This window comes from Gekko japonicus, unplaced genomic scaffold, assembly GCF_001447785.1.
Source record: "Gekko japonicus isolate JY-2015 unplaced genomic scaffold, Gekko_japonicus_V1.1 scaffold922, whole genome shotgun sequence".
In the NCBI taxonomy this organism is placed as follows: Eukaryota; Metazoa; Chordata; class Lepidosauria; order Squamata; family Gekkonidae; genus Gekko; species Gekko japonicus.
In genome coordinates this window covers 331,879-354,040 of record NW_015176476.1, presented here as the reverse complement: position 1 = coordinate 354,040, position 22,162 = coordinate 331,879, and the positions used below count along the sequence as shown (strand labels likewise).

Sequence of the window (22,162 nt, the reverse complement as noted above, 5' to 3'; positions counted from 1 at the left end):
TAATAGAGGATCTTTCTGTTGAAATGTTAAGTTTTACAAACAAGTTTTGTAACACTAAAAATATGAATGCCGTACAGGATTTTACCATAATTCCACTCCTGTCCTCTCAGAGGCACCTCAGTATGCATTATTTACCAAAGTTGTTCATTGTCACAAATATAGAACCATCAACCTTTTATTCCTTCTGGTATATAACCATTCCACTCCAATTTCTGATTCTGTTCCATATATGTAACTCACATGGAGGACCAATTTATATTTTCTTCCTGAGATGAAGTCCTCATGGGACAACTACCACCACTTTTTTTATGTGGGACTTGTTTTTAGCAAAATCACCCCTACAGGAAAATATCCCAAGGTACCATGGGAGAGAAACATTCATTTTAAAAGGTTGTCTCTGACGTGATAGTATAGTTGGTGATTTTAACAAGGAACCAGTTTCAAATAGACAACTTCTGCTTCGTGAAAATAATAATTCACAGAATCAACTTGTGTAAGGACTTTACACCACCTCAGAAACACACGTCATACCCTCTCATTCTGCCTTGCCAATTCTGCTCCTCAACCAACTGCTATAGCAGAAGAAACGAGGACTTATAAAGGCTTTCCAACACCTTCCCTGAAATCCATACAGCCAGAGGTCGATTCGGGGGGGAACGCGGGGGATCGCAGTTCCCCCGGGTGAGGTTAGGTGCGGGGCACACAACGAAGCCCCGCCCCCTGCTTCCAGCCGCCCCGCTTCCAGCCCTCATTCAGCCAGGAGGAGGCAGGAGAAGAGGGAGGGTAAGTTGCTTCCTCCCTGCCTCTCCCCACCCCTGCCTGCCTGGGGCCAGGGAGGGCCTGGGCGGGGCTTCCTCGCACTCCCGCCGGCCTTGCAGGTCCACCGCCGGGCCCCTGATGTCAGGGGGTGTGGCATATGCTAATGTGTTATGCTAATGAGTTTCCATAGCTCTTTTTCTACGAAACGACCCCTGCATACAGCAACAACAAAGCCACAAAGGCCCAGTGTGGGCATAGCGGGACTGGAAGATGGTGGTATGTTACCAGAGAAGTCTCATTTTGAAACATATATCTACTTCTCTGTGGCTGTGGGCTGAAAGGAAATGCTGACATACTTTGTCTGCAGCTGCCTCTGTCACTTCCAGTAACCTTGTCCTCTGCTGTTGCAAAGCAGAGGAAGCCAATGATCTGCAAGAGAAACATGACTTATAGCTCAGGTACAGAATAGTGGTTCACAGATGATACAGCTGGTGTTGCCTTGAGAGCTGTGAAGTATGGCATCATTCAGGAAGGTGCAGTTTTGGCAAGGCTGAATGGAGAAGTTGCTCTTGGGACACTTCCTCAAGATTCTTAAAGTGACAGAAACCCTATTTCCCTTGAAATATTAACAGGGTTAGAAACAGTGATCAGAGAACAACATTATAGGGAGGGATGGACTGAGGACAAGAATTGGTAGGCATACTTTTCTAAGAAAATCTTTCCCGAGACCTAGATTTCTAGGGCTGCTTGCTCTGATTAGTAGGACTTCCCTGACCTCACCCTAATATAACTGAAGTAAATTGGGCAGCAGTAATTAGAGATGTGGAGGCCCAGAAAAAAAATGGAAACATTTGGAATGCCCCCCCACCCATTTTTCTCTGAGGCCTTCCCTGCCCTCATTTTTCCAAACTGGAAATTTTGCTTGCCTGCCTTCTTCCCAACTCCCACCCGTTGCACAGAAAACCTGTTAAATGTAAGAAAAAGAGGACTGGGAGCCTTAAAATGTCAGACCTGGATATTCCTAAATGTTCCAGAAATATTCAAGACCCAATTACTGGTATTCCAAGAATCCCAAATATCATTCAAATACCTGGATATATCAGAAAAAAAGACTGATAAAGTATTTTTGGATCTATATGCACTGGCAATATCTGAATGCACATCCCTACTTACGATAATATATTATTTATAGACAGATTTCAGTGCTCCTAGAAATTTCAAGGACCAACACAGAGTGCAGAGCAGTTAATCACTGACATGAGCAATAAAACGTATTGGATACAATCCAAACATTTTTTACAGCAGTCACTTCCTTGCCTTCCTAGTCTGTGCAGGACTGCAACTTGAGAGCCACAACGGACAAGACAGTGCAAGTCCAAGTTTGCCTAAATCTCAAAGAAAGCAGTAGGTGGGAACTGTTTAGAGCAAAAGGGACAGGTGGGTGTGGGATGTTAGTCTGCCTTCCCACCTCTGCCTTATTTTCACACAATCTATCCCCTTCAGCACTGTTCTTTTAAACCAGGCTCTGAACTTAGCAGAGAGCAGGCAAGAGTGGGCAAAAGGAAGAGAGGCAGCAGTGTAGCTCTCATTATACTAAATGAAAAAAAACCACCTTCCTGGATCAGTTCATGACAACCAGAATATGGGGCTGTGATGGCACTCAGTCACTAATGGAGGCCATACCCTCCGTATGCTGTCTGGCAGTAATCGTACATTACAGAACAAAGCTCTAAGAGAATAATGGGAAGAACAATGCTCCATGAGCATGGATATCTACTAAAATGAAATGCAGAAAATGACCCTGATCTAGCTGAAGTCACACTGAAACTAGTCACAAGGAACTGGGTCAGGGCCATTATGTGAAAATTATCGTAGTGCTGTTCCCAAACTAAGGGTGCACTTGTTTACCCAGTCCAGTACAGAACATAACTTTCTCTGCACTCTACTTCCTGGAGAAATCTTTTTGCATAAAAGAGTGTATCGCAGAAGTCTTTCACTGCTCCTCTTACAGGAGGTGGTCCAGACCTTCTCATCCCATCATTTGAACCTCTCTTGGCTTTTTTTGAAAAAACAAACAAACCTGAATTTGAAGTACTGAATCCATGCACAGATCCATGCACTGACACTTAGTGCAGTCCTAAGCAGACTTGCACACTGGTCTTAGAAGGGTGTAATTCTGTTTAAGATTGCACTGTTATAAAGTTCTTTCAGGAACAGCCAAACCTGTTCACAGCTACCTCACAGTCCCCTTTCAGTGTGGCACTTTTCCCAAACTGACTAAACAGATTTACTGGAGTACAAAATACATAGGTGCAAAATTTCAGTTTCATGTAATCAGTACTTATTAAATATCCAAGGGGGACGAAGAGCATATGCTTGTGAAATTAAGAGGTTAATGAAGGACAAGTGTTAAACTAAATTAAATGCTACAACAAGAGCCCTATTCTGGCTGTAAAGCCCCTCTACGCAGCTAGTGACGAACAGCCTTTGCAATAGGATTTTGAAGATGGAGAAATCTGCATCGTGTTGCCCAGTTTCTTTCATGTGTCACTCTAAAACCTTGAAGATATATCTTAGAAATCTGACCTAATTCCATCTATATTCCATCGCCCTAGATAGATGAGTCACTGGCTCACTGAAGAGCTGTTCTACCTACAGGAATATTACAAAACAAACAACTACTTAATAGAGCATGTTACTAGTCACTAGGAGCATAACCCACATACTAGACAGTCTGAGTCATTGGCATAGGATACAGAAGCAATTCGGGGATTTCAGAGTCTCCTTCCTAGAACTGGTGATTAGGTAACAGCATTTAAAAATTAAGTGTGTCTTTTTCCTGCCTTGAAAGAGCAGGGTCAGCATTTCCAAAGGCTTTGCTCAGGTATATACTACTGGAAAAGAGACAGAACCATACATGGAGGATTGACTGTCATTTGTTTAAGCAATGTTTTAAAGGAATGACAGAAGGTAAATGGGGTACGATCACTTGTTAAAAGCAGTTAGTTACCCACAGGAGAACAGTTCTGGTTGGCAGCAAGAAAACAAGAGTACAAAGCATAGAAAAGGAAATGGGAGGGAATATGAAGGAGTACACTGACACTGTAGACCACCTCTGGGAGAATCTACTTCCACGTGGGATTTCTGAACTACCAAACGTGATTGGTAATCCATTAGGTTTTCAGCACAAAGCTAGACAGCAGTACCTCCTCAGCCAGAATGATAAATGAATCTCCATATCTGTTAATATTTGCTAAAGAATGTTGAGCACAACACCATGCCCCTTTGTTCTACAAATACAGCAAGGGCCTTTACCAGAAGATACATTCCTGGAAGCAAAAGGTTTCCAGTATGGAAAACATTTTCCACAGAAGGTCAATTCTGGGAGCTTGTTACAGAGTTATCATGTCACCTGTATATACAACCAATGTTTCACTAAAAGCCATGGTCAATGGCTGGTTTGCAAAAGTTTGACTGGCCAAAGATCAATTTGAAACAATCCATGCTGAATGTTTTACAAGCCATCGGGGTGGGGTGGGGTGAGTGTGTGAGCACAACACTAAGCAATTATAATGATAAGTTATGGGATGTGAGGGCAATTGATCGCCAGGGTTGATTCGGCTAATATGGTTGGCTAGGCGGGTGTCCCCTACCTCCCTCACCACTTCATGTGCATCCCTCCTTAAGCTGCATGCTCGGTTGAAGAGGACAACCATCCCAGATAGAAGGAGTGTACCGTTCTTCGGTCAAGGGTATATGATAGCTGCACTCCCCTGCTAGCTCACAGAATTGAATAGTAAGTTGTGCATTGTCATTTGGTTAGGAAAAGTAACGTCTTATGAAGTAAAATAACTTCACTAAGTAAAGTAAGGGAATTAATTCCATGGATTTTACAGTGCAGAAGCAAACTGGCACAAAAACAATATAGGTTTAGAACAGGACAAGTGGGGGCCCATGATACAGAGAGGGGGATCCCATCTCCCCCATCCCACTTTCTTGCTGGGACCAGTGCAGCCGCTGGGCTCTTCTGCAGCTGCCGGGACTACTGCTTCCCCCCTGCACTCAGCAGCTTGTCTGGAGCTGCTCCAGGTGGGCTCGCCAAAGCTTCCTTAATCTCCCCTTCCCTCTCTTGGCGGCTCATCCAGAGCTGTTTTGAGTGGGCTCACTGAGGCTTCCTTCCTCTCCTTCTCTCGGTGGCTTGTATGGAACTGCTCCAGGCGGGCTTGCCAAGGCTCCCCTGAACTGCTCCAGGCGGGCTTGCAAGGCTCCCCCCCCCGTGTTGTCTGGGAGCCGCTCCAAGCGGCCTCTGGCATCCACTGCAGCAGCTGGGCCCCAAGCGGCTCCTGGAGTCAACCATCTCCAAGCTGGCCTCTGGAGTTTTGCTGCTGCCCACCACCACAGAAACAAAATAAGTGCAAACAACACTTTTAATTTTTACTTTACTTGGGGGGGGGGATTTAAATATTTCAGATTTCCCTGCACATCTGGGGAGCCCCCCGTGTTTGCAGAAAAATCTTTTAAGTCTCCATCTGGCCCTGATGCACAGATTTAGATATCCGCAGATGGTGGCCATGGGTGGCTAATAGTATATAGATAGTAGGAATTCAAAAATCTTAACAATTGCCGAGAGTCAGCAACAGCAGTTCTCAAACATCTTCATGAACCCCTCCTAAGCTTCCTTTCCTCACTCAGCATCACACACATCATGTTGGAGAACACCTTTTTCAAATGCGTACAGCAAGCCATGTATGGCCCATGGGGGCTCCACCTTGTTGTGGCCTTACAACAGTGCAGTCACATTAGCTGTGTGATATGAGAAAGGTTGCCCTCTGCCCTTACCAAGGAGTTGTGGATCTCTGAAGTACCATCATGGACCTCCAGGGCTCCCAGGATGCCAGTCTGAGAAACAGCTGTACAAAGGTCTGTGTAGATGCTACAGATCTGACAAACCTACTGAAGTACTATCAGTCCTTGTAGAAAAGGCAAGTCAGAGGAAGCAGCAAACCTTTGGATACTGAATCAGCCTCCAAGGATGTTTACCTAGTTTACCTGAATGCAATACTGTGGGGCCAATATGGTAATACTAGACACCTCGAATGCCGTTTAGCTTCCACCTAACAACTACCCATGAACAGCATACAGCAGGAATTTATGTAACAACTGTTTATGGAAGGGACTGGGATGACTTTGTGTTCAAACTCAAAAATGTTTGTGTACAGAAGGATTCAGTTGGTTTACAATGGAACAACTACAGCCTACTTGTAGAAGTATAAACATACCAAAAGAGGCTGATAAATCTACTGAGGGTGGGTGTCCTGGAATTCTTCAAAGAAATGAGAGAGAGAGAGATCAGGCACAAGACATTCCTAGAAGAAAAGGTGGAGTGATTTCTTAAAAAAAAAAATCTTTTGCCCAGTTTACATTAACTTCTGTAAAAAAAAGAAATGTCAAATAAGGAGAGGTCAGGGGGAAATGAGGCAACAGGAAGCATCCTAATGCCAGAAAAATAATTCCTGGAAGTCAAAGCAAACAAGCATTCTCTCAACTTAAAGCAGGACTGCCCTCTCATGGCCAGGCTGTGTGTTATCTAAACACACACAAGCAGCAGAAAGAGGGCATGAACATAAACACATGAAGCTGCCTTATACTGAATCAGACCATCAGTCCATCAAAATCAGTATTGTCTACTCAGACTGGCAGCGGCTCTCCAGTGTCTCAGACTCCAGTGTCTTTCACATCACCTACAACCTGATCCTCTCAACTGGAAATCCCAGGGATTGAACCTGGGACCTTCTGCATGCCAAGCAGATGCTTTACCACTGAACCACAGCCCCTCCCAGATAGCACCATACTGCACTGAAAAAATCCCTGGAATAATCATAATCTCAGTGTTTAACATAGCTCATAGATATACAGCCATTTTAATGCCTCACTCAGTTTTGTTTTCTCTTCTTTACAATGTCTGCTTAATTTGATACAACAACCCTAGCCACTGATTGAAGATTTCTGTGAACAGATAAGGCTCAAGGAAAGATGCCACATGACCAAACCAAGCCTAGCAACTAATTCAGCAAGCCTTTGTGAGTTTTTTTTATTGACTAACTGATGCACAGATTTTAAAATAAACCTGGCTGCTATTTTTAAAACTGTTTTGCCATAGTATACATACAAAACACTGGGCAAGCAAGTAGTTCAGAGGCTGAATTTAGAGATCTAATCAAATCATCCTTTCACAATCAAAACCACTTGCTCAAGTCTGAAAAGCTTCACTCCTCTTTAGCAGGCACTTTCAAGTGGGTTCTTATGCCTATAAATAGAAGAGTATGTTGCAGACAACATGTAAGGAGGATGTCTCATACAAAGTTTAATACAGAGGTAGCTGTGTCACCGAAATCAGACGTTTACCCCCCTCAAAAAAAAAATCTTGTCCCATGGTTTGCAGGACAGGAATAAGTCCAAAAACCTGGGTCTTGGCTACTCAGTCCCCGCTTTCCATAAGCACACAGCAGAGACTGAAGACCTACTGGTTTAGGAAATGTTCACTCTACCATTGATCCACCGTGTTTCCAAACTTGGGTTTTTCAACAAATTGGGATTTGTTTCTGGCCTCTTGCCTACAAATCAAGATTTCAAACCAGGCTTTAAAATTTCAGTTGCGGACAAAAAACAAACTCCAATTTGTTAATAGCCGAACTTGGATGTTCCAGTAGTGCAATTAGGTCAGGTCCCTTCACATTATGCCCGAATCAGGGTTTATTTACAATGTCTGAAGGCAACCTGTGTTTATTTCCTGAATTCTCTGGAGTACCCTAAACTAGCAGTTCTCAAACTGTGGGTAAGGACCCACAAATGGACCCTGAGACCTGGAGGAAGGAGGTATATAACAAGGAAGCTGGGAGAGAAGGCTCTGGGAAGCTAGGTGGTAAATGTATCAAGTTGCTTCTGGCGACCCTATGAACAAATGACCTCCAAAATGTCCTATAACTAATGCCTCGCTCAGTCCTTGCAAACTGAAGGCCACGTCTTCTTTTAATTGAGTCAAACCATTGCATGTCAGGTCTTGCTCTTTTATTACTGCCTTCAACTGTTCCTAGCACTACTGTCTTTTCAGTCTGGATTTGCCTTGCATAATCTGTGAAAAGGCCATTAAATATAACCTGTTACTCAAATATTCTACTTTTATGATTACTGAAAATGAAAACTACAATATAACCTTTAGTGGGGGGGTCTTCCTTTTTGGATTAGTATTATTATACAACTTTTTGTAATAATAATATTATTATTAATAATAATTTCATTTATAGCCCATCTACCTGAATGAGACTTGGCAGATTACAAAATATGGAAAGCAATTCAATCAGGCAGCCAAGACCTCCAACAATAAATGCAGTAGGACTAGAACAATGCCTACAAAAAACAGTTTAAGGCCTGATATACCATAATGAAGACAGGGGTTACAAAGGCAAAGGGCATTACAGTAAAAATGGAGGAAATATGTACAATAAACAGTGCAATAGACTACATTAGTATCCCTTATAGAAGAGACCTCCTGTGTTGTTCTCTTATATTACTATATAAAGTAGAGTAAGTTTAGAAGTGGATCATTCCTTTAAAAGTCTGAATACCACTTCCTTAAACAGAACTCATGGACTGCCAATTCTCTCTTTCCTTTGGCTCACACCTGTAATAAAACATATACACCAGATCTTCATTGTGACAAGTAGTGAATAAATACATAGCAATCTAGTAACCAAGCATGTTTCAGAAAGGCTTGAGGCAAACAATCATAAAAGTGATGCAATGGATTATACTCAGCTAACTGAGGAGCAGGAATATGCTATTTGATTCTTGTGAAGAGTGAAAATGGGGAGGCATGCTGAGATTGCCATTTCTTTCATCATCTACATTTCAGTGGAATTCTGGGGAAAGTGTATGCAAGAGCAATCCTAAATTGACCTTGCACCCTATGAACCATTTGACAGTTAAAAATAAATGCTCAGCTTATTGTGCAATGAGATTATATATGACTACAGAGTTCGCAGTTCTGGGAAGCCACTCATTCATACAGCATTATCTTACAAGGTACTGCCAGAACACTTAGTTTCTCTCTGTTCATGTTCAAGCAGCTATCCCACAGGTGTCCAGCTGGACAGCTGAAGTTAAATCCTTGTGGATGCTGTGAGCATGAAATGAATGGTGTTTCTTCATTCCTCTGTGTATCAAGGGCACAGCAAACTGAACTGGCAATCCCTTGTTGCTCAAGCAGGCATGAAATGTGAGCAAGTGTAACTGGATCTGCATTCATTTATCACGTTTCAAGTGTTCATACTATTTTAACATAACTCAGTAACTCTTACAAAATCCATGTGCAAATGAGGCCATCTACTGAATTTGTGGCTGACATGAGACTTCAATAGAAGGCTTCCAACTTAATTACTTAAGCTTATGTTTTGAACAATCATAGAATCATAGAGTTGGAAGGGACCTCCAGGGACATCTAGTCCAACCCCTTGCACAATGCAGGAAATTCACAAATCCCCCTCCCCAACCCCAGTGACTGCTGTTTCAAGCCCAGAAGATGGCAAAAAACCCTCCAGGATCTCCAGCCAAACTGGCCTGGATAAAAATAGCTTCCTGACCCCAAAGTGGTGATTAGCATTTCCCTGGGCATGTAAGAAAGGGCCACAAGAACTAAGCACTGATGCAACCCTTCCTGCCCTCCCTCTCATGATCTATGCAGTATGATGCACACTGTTTCCTACACACCAAGACTGAGAGACCATGTAGAGTAGCAGCCAAGAGGGAGTTGGGCTGAATTTAAATTTGAACCCCTCAAAATGGATCGGAGAGGGTTTTTCCCCCTCAGTGAACCAGAACAGAATTTGAGTGGCAACATTACTATACAGATCCCCTGATGCACAGGCAGAAAGCAGAGGTTGTTAAACTCAATAAAATATTTTTTCTCAACGCATTTCTTTTCTTGTTTAGCAATAGGTAACAACCACTGGCGTTTTGTTACTCTCTTTGCTGGGCCTGTCCTGTAGAAGGTGGCTCCTGGGTACCTAATCTAACTTTACGTTGATCTGTCTTTTCTCCCTGTCAGTGCTATCATTTTAGGAATGCTTGGTGTAAATCATGAAGGCTGCCTCTTTCTGAAGAGCTGGAGCCAACGTGATTTCAGTTTAAAACCTCAGCTATGGATAACAGATCACATCAAACATTTCGGATGATAGCTTGAAGCATGTGAGTAAATGTACCAGTCAGCTGGTTTCTACTACAAAGTGGTATTTGTGCAACAGTTGTGCAGCTGTCTTTAGAAAGACAACCTGCTACTTGGACTAGTTCAGATTAAGCGTGTGGAAATCTACTGGAGTCCTTGCAGCTGCACATAAAAGCATTTATTTATTAAATTTATATCCCATCCTCCCCACTATGGTGGGCTCAGGGCGGCTAACAACATACAGTAAATATGTACATTAAAACTCCAATATATACTAAAAACAACATTAGATTAAGATTACAATATAAAACCATAACTACGCAACACATAACTATAATACAAGATGGCGACATTCTGTCATCATTTGAATGGTCCTGGGTCCTGCCAGGCTGTTAGTCACCCAACTGGTGGTGGTGATGTTGATGTTAAGGCCAGGTGATGCTGATGGTACTGGTGATGTTAAGGCCAGGCTGGTAGTGATGTTGAGGTTAGGGCCATGATGTCAAGGCGGCACCCTACTTGAAAGCCTGGCGGAATAGCTCTGTTTTATAGGCCCTGCAGACATGCATGACAGTGTCTGGTGAAATCTCAGAATCAGAGCAGAGGTATGAGCAAGATATCCAGTACCGTATGTAGCTCTTTCTAGCCTTCCATGACTACAAGTAGACAGATATTGGGGGGGGGGGGGCAACATTTTCTGCAGAAAGTATTCTATTTTCATATCTTGTCCACAGAAAATAAATGTCAATTTTTTAAATGCACTATTAATATGACTGTACTGTGGTTTTTATCTATATTCAAGTAGCATCCAGGCTTCTTTCTGTGATGCGCTGTGCATGGGGATGCCTTCCAAAAATGCTTCGAAATTGTACCTATTTTGAGAGTAAGTCTAGCGTACAAGATAGGAGCTGCGGTGGCTCAAGTGGTTAAGATGCTGAACTGCAGGCTGTGGAAGATCGGTAGTTCAGCTGTTCAAGACCGGAGTGTGCCGCATGACGGAATGAGCTCCCGTCTCTAGTTCCAGCTCCTGCCAACCTAGCAGTTTGAAAGCAAGAAATGGCGAGTAGATAAATAGGAACCACTTCGGTGAGAAGGTAACCTTTACCTTTTACTAGCGTACTAATCTGCATCTGCCTTTAGCACTTCAGACTTCTCTGGTTGGACCTAGAACTGCACATAGGTGCCTCGAGAAATATACAGCCCAAGAGTTCATCCACTGTTGAGCCAGAGTACCCAGCAGCTGAAATGATGTCATAAGCGTGCTTTTCTACATCACCTTGCTTGAAAATTCGCTGTAATGCTTAACTTCCCCCCTTTACATTTAAATAACTATGCCAATGAACTGTCATATCTTAAAACACGTTACAAGTATTCAAATAAATATAACTTCCAAGGAAATTCATGGAATCCGAATCTAAAGGGCCTTATTAGCAACTTCACGGCCTCCCCTGACTCAAGGGAGGAAATTATACCATTCCTGAAAAATGGTGTTGTCCAGCCTCTGCTTGAAAATCTCTAGTGAGATTTAATTTTAATTTTTTGACTATAACAGGGGTCCCCCAACATAGTGTCCGCAAGTGCCATGGTGCCCACTGAGAACATTTTGAGCAAGTGGGCAGGGCTTCTGACTGGCCATTGGATTGGCTGGGCAGATAAAAATGTTGCTTTGGAAGTAGTTGCCACCACAGCATAAGGACTGAAGATAAGCTGTATTGAAGAAAATATTTTAAAACACTATATTTTAAGTATTTAAATATAATATATATATTTATTAAATATAATATATATATATTTTGAAAAGGCATCCTGTTACACAGATCTTCTACCTGAAATGTTGAAGAGTTATGTCACATGAGCTGGATGACCCCTCGTTGCTGTCGCTGGTCCCCTGCTGCTCTGACCTATATGCCACCGCAGCCTGCCACCCGAGGAGTGGGGGTGGGAGAACCACAAAGGTCTCAGACTATTGGGAGGGGAGGAGGTTACGTCACCACCCTCCGCTCTCCCTTGGCATATTCAGACAACTCATTCTCTCTCTCCGCCAGTGCCTTCTCATCCTCCCTCGGCCTCTGTCTCTGTTCCCCCTTTTATTCCCGCTCTGTGACACCTGCGCTCCCCTGTGGTCCGGCCTCCACCCAACGCTGCAGCCCCACCCTCTCTTCTTATGCCGGGACACTGGGCTGGGGGTGTGGTCTCCTTCTGGCTCCCTCCCTATGGCCCTAGCGGCTGCGCCAGTCCCGCGTCTCTCTCCCTCCAGGCAGCTCTGGGCTGTGGGCGTGCCTTTGCGCCGGGCCAGTGGCCTGGCACGGTCCCCTCCCCTTGTCCCGGGACACCTCCCCCTGGAGCCGTCCGTCCATCGATGGTGGCGCTGGCCGGACGCCTCAGAGGCGTCTGGTTGGGTCCTGGCCGAGGTGGCGTCGGCGCGGCTGATCGGCCCCAGTCTCCATCAGGTGCCGTTGTGGTCGGGGCTGGGGTGGTCGGCGGCTCCAGAGTCCCGAGCGGCGGTGGCCAGCCCTGGGGAGGCTCGCCCTCGGGACAAGTTACTATTAGAGTTATGCATAACCTAACTCCCTAACATTTCCTGGCTGGCTCTGCCCCATGTCTCAGAATTCAAGAAGTGCCTGCAGGCTCAAAAAAGTTGGGGATCCTGGATTACATCAAGTAAACCCCTTGAAATGCGCTGCATTGAATTTTGTCCCCTGATCAAGCACTTTCAACTACCAGAAGAGCTTTTGAGGGTTAGTTATAGAGCATTCACAGTTAATATAGGATGGGAATGCCGCCCATTCTAGAGACCTGAGGTCTGCAGGTACAGGCAGAACTTCCACAGCAAAATGGGCTGAAAAGGTCCATTGCTACATTTTGTTTGTTTAGACAACACATTATGGAGACTGTTCTTTTAGCAAACTCAAACACTGCTCAAGACAGTCCTGCAAGCTATGTCAGCATGAACAGTTACTAATTAAACAAGCATAAGGGTTGCGTCAGTAGTACTGTGCTGTTATTTCCACCATTGCCTACACCACACAGTTGGCATTTGTTTAAAGATTGAAGGCAACTGGGGTTGCATCAGGGCAATGAGAACAATGCACTGAAAGAAGCTATATCCACCCATTGGAAAGTGATGCCCCAATGCAAAGCTGTCTCTGTTTGGCAATTTCATATCCATGATTAAGGGGTGCTTTGAAGGTGGGCGAGAATAGTAGATCTACGGGGATCTCAAAAGGAGTCTGTTTCCACACCCTACAATAAGGCAAGACCCATTCTGATAAATTCCGGACTTCCAACCAGGAGACTAAAGGTCTTGAAAACTATGGTTTTCTTTCTGTTGGTTAAGCAACAAGTTTCAAGGGGGTTGAGAAGAAATATAAATGAAATACCATGATCCTATGTCTTTGTTACGCATGCACTTCTCTTCGGCCACCGTGGAGGCTGTCCTTTGTGCGGGGTGCCTCTTCTAGTGCTAGGCACTTTGGGCCCCCCTGAAAAACACTGATCTTGTGCAAGCAGAAGAGTCTAGAGAGGAAGCACACTCTGTAGCCTGAGAGAAGCCCACATGACTCAGAATATGCAGAATGCTGTGGGAAAACTCGCAATATCCAGCCTGGTCCATGAATCAGCCCAGCTTACCTGGCACCCATCCATTCAGTCAATTCAGGGTGCTATCTTAGCTGGCAAAGCCTTTTCTCACAATTCTGTTCTGACTCTTACAAACCAAGCTGACAACATTCCTTCAAGTTCATACCTCCGTAATAATAATAATAATAATAATAATAATAATACCTTTCAATTTATTGATCGCTCAATCCGGCAGAGCTGCTGGCTCTGAGCGATTTACAGTTACACAGTTTCACACAAGGGACTAACAATTTCATAGGGGTAAGGGAGGACAACATATAATTCTTTAAATTGCACACGTTTTGCAGCCGATGGGGATTTTTGTTCAGCTGTAGGCTTCAGACGTGTTCCGGAGGCATTCACTTTTCGGCTTGGCTTGATGACATTGGTTCTTCCTGGGCTGCTTTGAATCGTAGCACCGCACTGCCACCGCCTGGCCGGATTGTCCCATTACAGGCTTCTTAATGCCGAAGAGGTCTTTTTATCAGGCTTCCGAGCTTCCGAGCTGGACATTCCATTTCGCTGGCTATACCCCCAGGAGAGCATTATGCTCTTCACAGAAGAAATTACTGGTGGTCCCCAGCCCTAGAGATCCGGCTGTCCTCGACCAGGGCAAGGGCCTTCTTGACCCTGGCCTGGTGGAACTCTCTGCCTAATAACATCAGGGCATAAGATCCTGCAGGGCCTTTAGGGCAGAGATGTTCCACCAGGCATTTGGTTGAGGACAGCAACAGTTGACCTCACTGCTGGCACCCTACCCTATCTGACTCTCCTATCCCTTGCGAATTATTCCCTTCCCATGCCCACGAAGCACTCGCAGACCAGAAACAGGAGAGAACTACAAAACACAAATTTGCCACTTGTTATAACATGTCGCTGTATATAATATATTGGATATGGCTTTATGGTTTTTAATAGTTTTAAATGTGTTCCATCGCCTAGAGCTGGACAATTTGTAGAAGAATCTGGGACACTGAAGCCCAAATAATCCAGGCAGGTGCTGGGGGTACTTGCTCCCCCCTTTCCCTCGGCCTCAGATATGTACCAAATAGTATAGCACAATACTTCTCTAACTTGGTGATCCCACTGCAATGCAGAGCCTTTATGCTAGCCAGATTTAATGTTTTCCCCTCATCTTGGGTTTCAGGTAGATATAGAGGTATCCCGAAATGTGATAGAATTTGTAATTGCTCATCTGGAGAACCTGATACCTTAGATCACATCTTATTACGCTGTCCGCTCCACTCACCCCTTCGATTACTTTGGATTAAGCCCATACTGTCTGGGATTAACTCTGAAAATGTAATTAGGTACCTTTTAGCTGATGAGTCACCTGAAGTTACTGCACAGATTGCTGAATTCTTGACTAATGAATTTTATTGTTACGGCACCCAGCCAGCAAAAATTCTTGACTAAGATCTTGGCAGTAAGGAGTTTTTTTAATATTGACGTGTTTTAAGAAGGCAGGTGTAATGATACCTGATGAAGTAACTTATTTATTGTCTTACATGCCAATAAAGATGTTGTATTGTATTGTTTGTTGCCTAGCACCCCAAATTTGTAGGGATTAGGCGATTCATAAATGTTACGAAATAAATATTTTTTAAAAGTACCAGCACAGAGGGCATACTCACTCCACACTTTTGGTTGCCAATGCTGTAAAATATACACTGACAAACAAAGTCGGGCTTGCATTTAAGTGTTTACAAAGATTTAGAGCCAAAGCAGTCATTTAAAAATGCTGGAAGGGCCCAATCCTGAACTAGCCCGTAGAGAGGCAGGCTGAGGTGCTCTTGGTTCCAGCCCCTTTAAAATGGTAGACATGTCATCATGGTGACCACGAGGGTATCTTATCTGTCTGTAAGAACTCCACACACCAGAACCACAGAGTTATAGAAAAATATATTTCGTCATTGTTCAAGCAAGAGGAAAGCAAGTGAGTTCCAAAGGTTTGACGATGATGAAGCGTGCTAATCTGCCCTTTTGCCAGGATAAGAGAAGCCATCATTTCCCTTTTGGGCCAGGCAATAAGGGTCAACCATAAGATAGCAAGGTAAGTAAAAAAGGAATTTCCCAGCGGCAGTCTAACTTTGTGCTTCCTTCAAATCACAGGGGGAAGAGTATGCATGCATACTTACCCATGCACCACCCTGGAGAAGCAGCTCATTTTTGTCACTCATGTCTTACCTCTGTCTCTGGCCGGGGAATGAAAACTGGGGGTTTCATCTTGAGTGTCAGGTCCTGGAAATCCCACTCACCAAGGACATATTGGACAGGCATTCTAGAATAGGAGGGAAAAGAGAATTACAGTGTGTAACCCACAAGGTCTTGTGATCACACTCACCTTACCATCCTCCTCCTCCTCCACCAAAGCAAGGAAAACTATACTGCACTACATTAGGTGTGAAGGGGGAGGGAAAGATGAACAGTCAGTGCTGTCCTAGAGTTTGAAAATGTTTTTTGATGAGAAATTAACTACTGAACAACTTTTAACAAATCTCCCCAATTATACATGGTAGAGCAGCAGACAGACTATCAAGGTGTACGCTGGAGCATCCGAACCTTAGGGCTCACTGACTGCTGCTCTATTTGAACCCTTTCCAGATATCCTGAGAAAGCAATTAGCAATCTCCCCACAAAGAGTAAAATTCTTCCAATTCCAGGTAGCATGTTTGTATTTAATTTATTAAAATTATTTTTTCAGTCTAAAGACTTTCTAGAGGGCCCATAATAACCATAAAAGCAACATAAAACTATCATGAGTCAGCACAGAAAGACACAACAGCAAAATGTCAGTGATGCTTTGTACTTTTCATCACACAATCCGGAATAAACAAATCATTACAGATTGGCCAAAGGCAAGCAGGGATCAGGCCAGGCAGGCCTCCCTTAGGTGATATTCTTACTTTATAATATTCTTACTTTCAGCATTTTGAACTAGACTGAGAAACACAATGGTAACCAATAGTGAACATAAAAGAGTTGCGTACAGCAAACACAGTAAATATTCTAACCAATGCATTTTGAATCAACAGAAGTTTCTTAACACCTTTCAAAGGCAGATCTATGTAGAATACAATATAAGTATATATAGTTATAATATATAACTAATAAAGGTAGCTGATCTCGATCCATCTGGCTCATGAATGCACTTATTGAGTTAAGGCAGGGATCCAACAACTTTGAGATCCGTTTACTGGTTTCAAATGGTTATGTATTTCAGCTCCTAAACACATCCAGATCTAAGAAAAGCAGATTAGAGATCACTGCTATCTTTATTCTCAGCAAACCTTCAGTGACATAAAGTACTTTGATTAAGGCATGAAAGTATCTACCTTGCTTAACAGGTCGGACTCTCTAAACTCAGTTTTCTGCATCTTCTCATTCTGTTTTATTTTCTTACAGAAGAACCCCCTGCATCTTAAAAGTTAATACCACCTTTGAAATAGTTTCTCCAAGGAAGTGTCCCTGGCACTAATGCCATCTATTGTTGTTTTTATAATTACGCTTGATTTTATGGTAAAGCTCATCATGTTCCTGTATTTCCATGGTTTCATGGAATTGTGAATATTATCAGTTCCTTATGAGCTACCCTGGATGATTTATAAGGAAAGACTGAACACACTGAACAAGAACACAACCTTTCATATTCTTCTGCCTGGAAAGCTTGGACCAAAGATCCCCTTTGCCCTTTGGGCAAATCCAGATATGTGATACAGTTCTGTGCTCATCTGGAGACTTATTCCCACTGTCTATGACTCAAGGAGTACTTTCACAGTATCAGTGAACTATGCATAGGCACACAGCCACCAACCCCTTAGCCTGGAAGAAGAGACTGGATTTATACCCTGCCCTTCACTACCCAAAGGGGTCTCAGAGTGGCTTACAATCACCTTTCCCTTCCCCTCCCCACAACAGACACCCTGTGAGGTAGGTGGGGCTGAGAGAGCTCTTTCAAGAACTGCTGGTGAGAGAACAGCTCTGAAAGAACTTGTGACTGACCCAAGGTCATGCCAGCAGCTGCATGTGGAATAGCGGGGAATCAAACCCAGTCTCCCAGATTAGTGTCTGCGCTCCTAACCACTACACCAAACTGGCTCTCAACTGACCTAACTGGGCATGTGCACCCACGACTGCTATCCTTTTAATTCTACAGAAAAAAACAATTCTGCACGGACTCCTCCTCTGATAGTCCAGTTCCAGACTGGACATAAAATATCTCCATTACTGTGCCTAGACTACAGTAACTTGGTGACACTAATCACAACCTCAATTTGTTTCCATGAACAAATTATATGGGAGGCTGAGAGATAACTTCCCTCCATTAAGCTGCATACCCCAGGCCCCACTAAAGAACAGCAGAAAGAGGGGCATTCTGGTCATATGGACTCCTTCAACAGACCATACACCAGACAGTCTTCAACCTTTTTTACTTAGTACATTGGCCTGACGCAGGCCCTGTCCTTGGGTATAAGCAACATTTACCCTAGCCCCATTGCTGGTCCAAGTTATGACTAATTAAAGCCAAGTAAGTAGCAGCTGCCTTATTTGAGTACCTTGAGGAATACAGATTGAGCGAGCAGGCTTTTAATATTTGAACTGTCATTTGAGAAGACCATTTTTGGGACCAAAAGACTTCATCTGAAATAGTCATGTTTTACGAGTTGCGTCAGTTTCTATAATTTTTAAACCATTTTAGGCTGTAATCCCAACAACACTTTCTAGGGAATAAGTGCTATTAAACTCAGTGAGATTCACTCTCTGCATATTTTCTCTGAACAGCTGTGTACTCATTTCTCAGGATTTGCTGCCAGCTTTTCTTCTAGGAGCACTTTTCTTACTCCACTAAGGCAAAGTACTGTCTGTTCTCCCCCTTCGCCTGTAAATCCTGTCCATGTGACTCTTATCTTAGAGACTGACATATGAGTTTATTGGCCTGATTTTCGTATCTAATTTCAGTCTCCTGTGAGAGGACATCTGCAGACTGTAATTAACAGTTATCTCAACATTTGCTTAGGCTAATTAATACTGGTACGGAGATCAAGGGAAAATCCTATCTGTACATTCCTAGGTCAGATTGATAAGATATCGAACAGATTGCCTCACTTGATATCAGACCTAGATGGTGCAAGTAGCCTGGTATTTTGACACACCAAGCAATTGTACAAACTGTGATTATGACAGGAAGATCGTGGAATGCATTCTCTATGAAGGCAGACAGCTGATGCTGTGAACTACACTTGCCTAAAATCCAAGAAACGGGCACAGACTCTGCTCTCTAAACAGGAGAGTGAAATACCCTGGGCTATATATTTACACACTGTAATCTGAAACTGAATAACTTAGAGTACTGGTAAGGTTTCCCTTGCTCGAAAGCTAGTCGAATCTGATTCTAGGGGGTGGTGCTCATCTCCATTTCCAAGCCAAAGAGCCAAAGCTGTCTGCAGACTTCTCTGTGGTCATGTGGCTGGCATGATTAAACATCAAGGTGCATGGAAAGCTGTTACCTTCCCACCGAAGTGGTACCTATTTATCTACTTGCAATATCTTGCTTTCGAACTGCTAGGTCGGCAGGAGCTGGGGCCAGAGACGGGAGCTCACTCCATCATGCGGCACTAGGGTCTCAAACTGCCGACCTACAGACCTTCTGGTCTGCAGCTCAGTGTCTTAACCTCTGAGCCACCGCAGTCCATATGCAAATTACAATATCTTCCTTGTGCCAGCTTCATGTCCTTTGCTTTTTAGTAATCCACCTTCTGCTGTTGGAAGTGGCATTAAACCTCTAACCTACCTTGAGAAAGACTGCCTAACTAGCTTGATTTAATTCCTGAAGACTACTTGCCTGTTTCTAGGCACAACTGGGAATGTTGTTTTGGCATATAAAACCACACATACCTTGGACTCTGCCTAGCTTGAGGAGTGCTTCCACCCCTGCAATCCTCACTATCTTCTGCAACACAGAACAAGGCCTTTTCCTGGTTTTAAATCAAAAGTGGCTGTTGAAACTGTACCCAGAAACAAACTGGAAGGCAGGGGAGAGATTTTTATCATTGACATGCTACACATTCCAGACACCTACAGTGCAATCCTAAACAGAATTACACCTTTCTAAGACCACTGGCATCAATGGATTTAAAAGAGAATAACTGGTTAGAGTCGCACTGTTAAGACAATGAATGTGCTGCCATGGTCTGAAGAGGCTGATTTTTCCATGTGGTCTTCAAAGGCTGTTCCACACACAACACATGGCAGAAATATAATGTAGATGGTATCAGGGTATAGATACCTCTGTCCAGTAAACGCTGCATCTAGCATACTAATCCAATTAGGTAAAAGGTGTTTTGTGCCACTGACAAGTCCTGCGCATCAATAGTAAGGGCTGGATTCAACAGTCCCCCACCAACTGCCAGTTTTTAGTATTGCTATTATTGCTGTGGCCCAATTAGTCCCCGTCTAGGATTACTGAATATGTAATTGTTGTTATGCCCATCTTTTAATCCGTTTTAACTGTTTTTATTGCTTAATATTTATTTTGCTTATTGTTTATAAATTATTTTTGTAACCTGCCCTGAGCCTGTTCGCAGGAAGGGTGGGATATAAATCTAAATAAATAAATAATAAATAAATTTTGCTGCCCACTTGTAAATAAATATATATCACTGGATGATTAAACAGCTCTAGCATGGAAGAGAAGCCCTAGAAGGAAACCAATTTATCCACAGTTTTAGGAAAATCTACCTGCTCTGTGTCTTCTAAATCAGTTAAATTCCTTGAAAGGTTTTGGTGATGTTAGCATAACTGTGAATCCAAATTAAGATTCTGTCCTGTTTGGGCCGTGCATACAAATAAATCTCACGACATTTCTATCTAAGGGAAACACAAAACGGTACAAAAAGGATTAAATAATGTCATCCTTTTCAGTACATTAGGTACAAAGTAGGTTTGCCTGGCACCCACACAGAAAATGGAGAAGGCTGGCAGAGTAAAGCAGCAAAGGGAGTTACAAAAAGAGACATGCTTGGCCTAACATATTTCAGTCATGATAGCCAGGTATGGAGGTTTTCTACCTTCCGAAGTTTTAGTGGGAAGATAGTTCCCTCATGAAACTCCATTATTTGAATAGTGCAACTACACGTGGTTATGCCAAAGCCCAGATATTCATAATGACAAAGAATGTAACACATCTGACAATAACTCAACCTTTGATCATCATCATGTCATCAAAGAGATCATGTAAGAAACAGGTTGTAGCAAGGAGCTGTTTTAAGAATCAAAAAGCTCTTCTTCTTCTCAATGGAAAACTTGCCAAGGTTCCCCTGGAGCTCTCAAACATTTTCTCAGCACCCATGAAGGCTAGATGCTGCTTTTTTTGGTGGGGTTACAATAAATCAACCCTGACATCCCAATAAATCTAGCACTTCACCAGATTCCGTAAACTGAAGAAACATGGGATATTAACATGAACCTTTGCTTGCTTTCTCCTTTTACATTTCAAAGCATAAATGAACCATTACATTGAGAACACCCACAGTATAAAAAGCAGGACTAAATTCAACCATCTAAGATTAAGCAACATTACTACTGTATCTTATTTTTTTTCCTTTTGTCCAAACCCAGTAATCCTTCCTTATACATAATTGCCATTTGGGGTGGCCACTGGCCTATGGGATAGCGGAATGAAATGCGTTCCCTCAGGCATTGGCCTGTCACCTGCCCCTCAGGGCTACTGCCGTGCCGTTGGCGAGGGGGGTGGAGGAACGAGCATGGCTGCCTTGGCCCGTGCACAGCACCCGGCACCTCCGGCTCACTCTCCTTAGAGCGCCAGGACGGGACAGGCGCTCCATTGGCCGGATGCCCCCACGTCACCTCTCCCCCGCCCAGCCAAGAGAGGCCGCGGCCGGACCGCCGGGGCAGGCACTCCAGCATGGAGCCTCCACCCGAGCCTGCTGCCACCATCAGCACGTCTTCGGTCCAGCCCGCCACGTGCCATCTGAGGCCGCTCGGCAGGCTCCAGGAGTGGTGGGTGGCATGGGGAGTGTCCGCCGTCTTCGGACAACCCCCCCTTGCTTCTCAGGCCACTTGGAGGCCTCCTGGGAGGCCAGGTAGCATGCCGCCTCTCCCCCGGCGGTGCACCGACCGCCACCGTTCTGTCCTCGGCTGGCCCCCACCCCCCAGCCTGCCTTCTGAGGTCGCGCCGATGCCTCCGGGAACGACAGGTGGTGTGTGGCTTCTCCCCCAGTGGCTGGCTGGCCACCGCCGCGCCATCTTCCCCCACCCCCGCGCCATGTTGCCCCACTAGCCTGCCGGGCTGGTGGGGAGAGACCTCTTGTGCCCCCGCAGCACCTTTCCCCGCTCGGCCGCTGTGGCGGCCGGGTGGGGAGAGACCTGCTGCAGTCCCTGTGGCACCTTTGCCCGCTTGCCCACAGCAGCAGCGGCTGGCCAGGGAGACACGGACTTGGGACCGCGCGCCAGCAAGGTAAGGCCTAGGGAGCCCCCCCCTTCCCTCGCCCTTCCTCCCCCTTTCTCTTCCCGGGACCTCTGCCTCTTCTCTCTCCCCCTCTTTCC

The 22,162-nt window shown here is 44.3% G+C and overlaps 1 protein-coding gene across 1 annotated transcript in view; it reads right to left on the bottom strand.

The window, feature by feature from the left end:
- Positions 1-22,162, bottom strand: part of HEMK1 (HemK methyltransferase family member 1) — a 52,376-nt gene that overhangs the window by 24,588 nt on the left and 5,626 nt on the right. Inside the window, exons 4-7 of the mRNA XM_015427197.1 lie at positions 19,136-19,144; positions 18,858-18,897; positions 16,779-16,793; positions 15,785-15,878 (exon numbers count right to left, since the gene is read on the bottom strand). Of these exons, the coding sequence (XP_015282683.1) occupies positions 15,785-15,878; positions 16,779-16,793; positions 18,858-18,897; positions 19,136-19,144 (158 nt within the window). The remainder of the gene's footprint in view (positions 1-15,784; positions 15,879-16,778; positions 16,794-18,857; positions 18,898-19,135; positions 19,145-22,162) is intronic.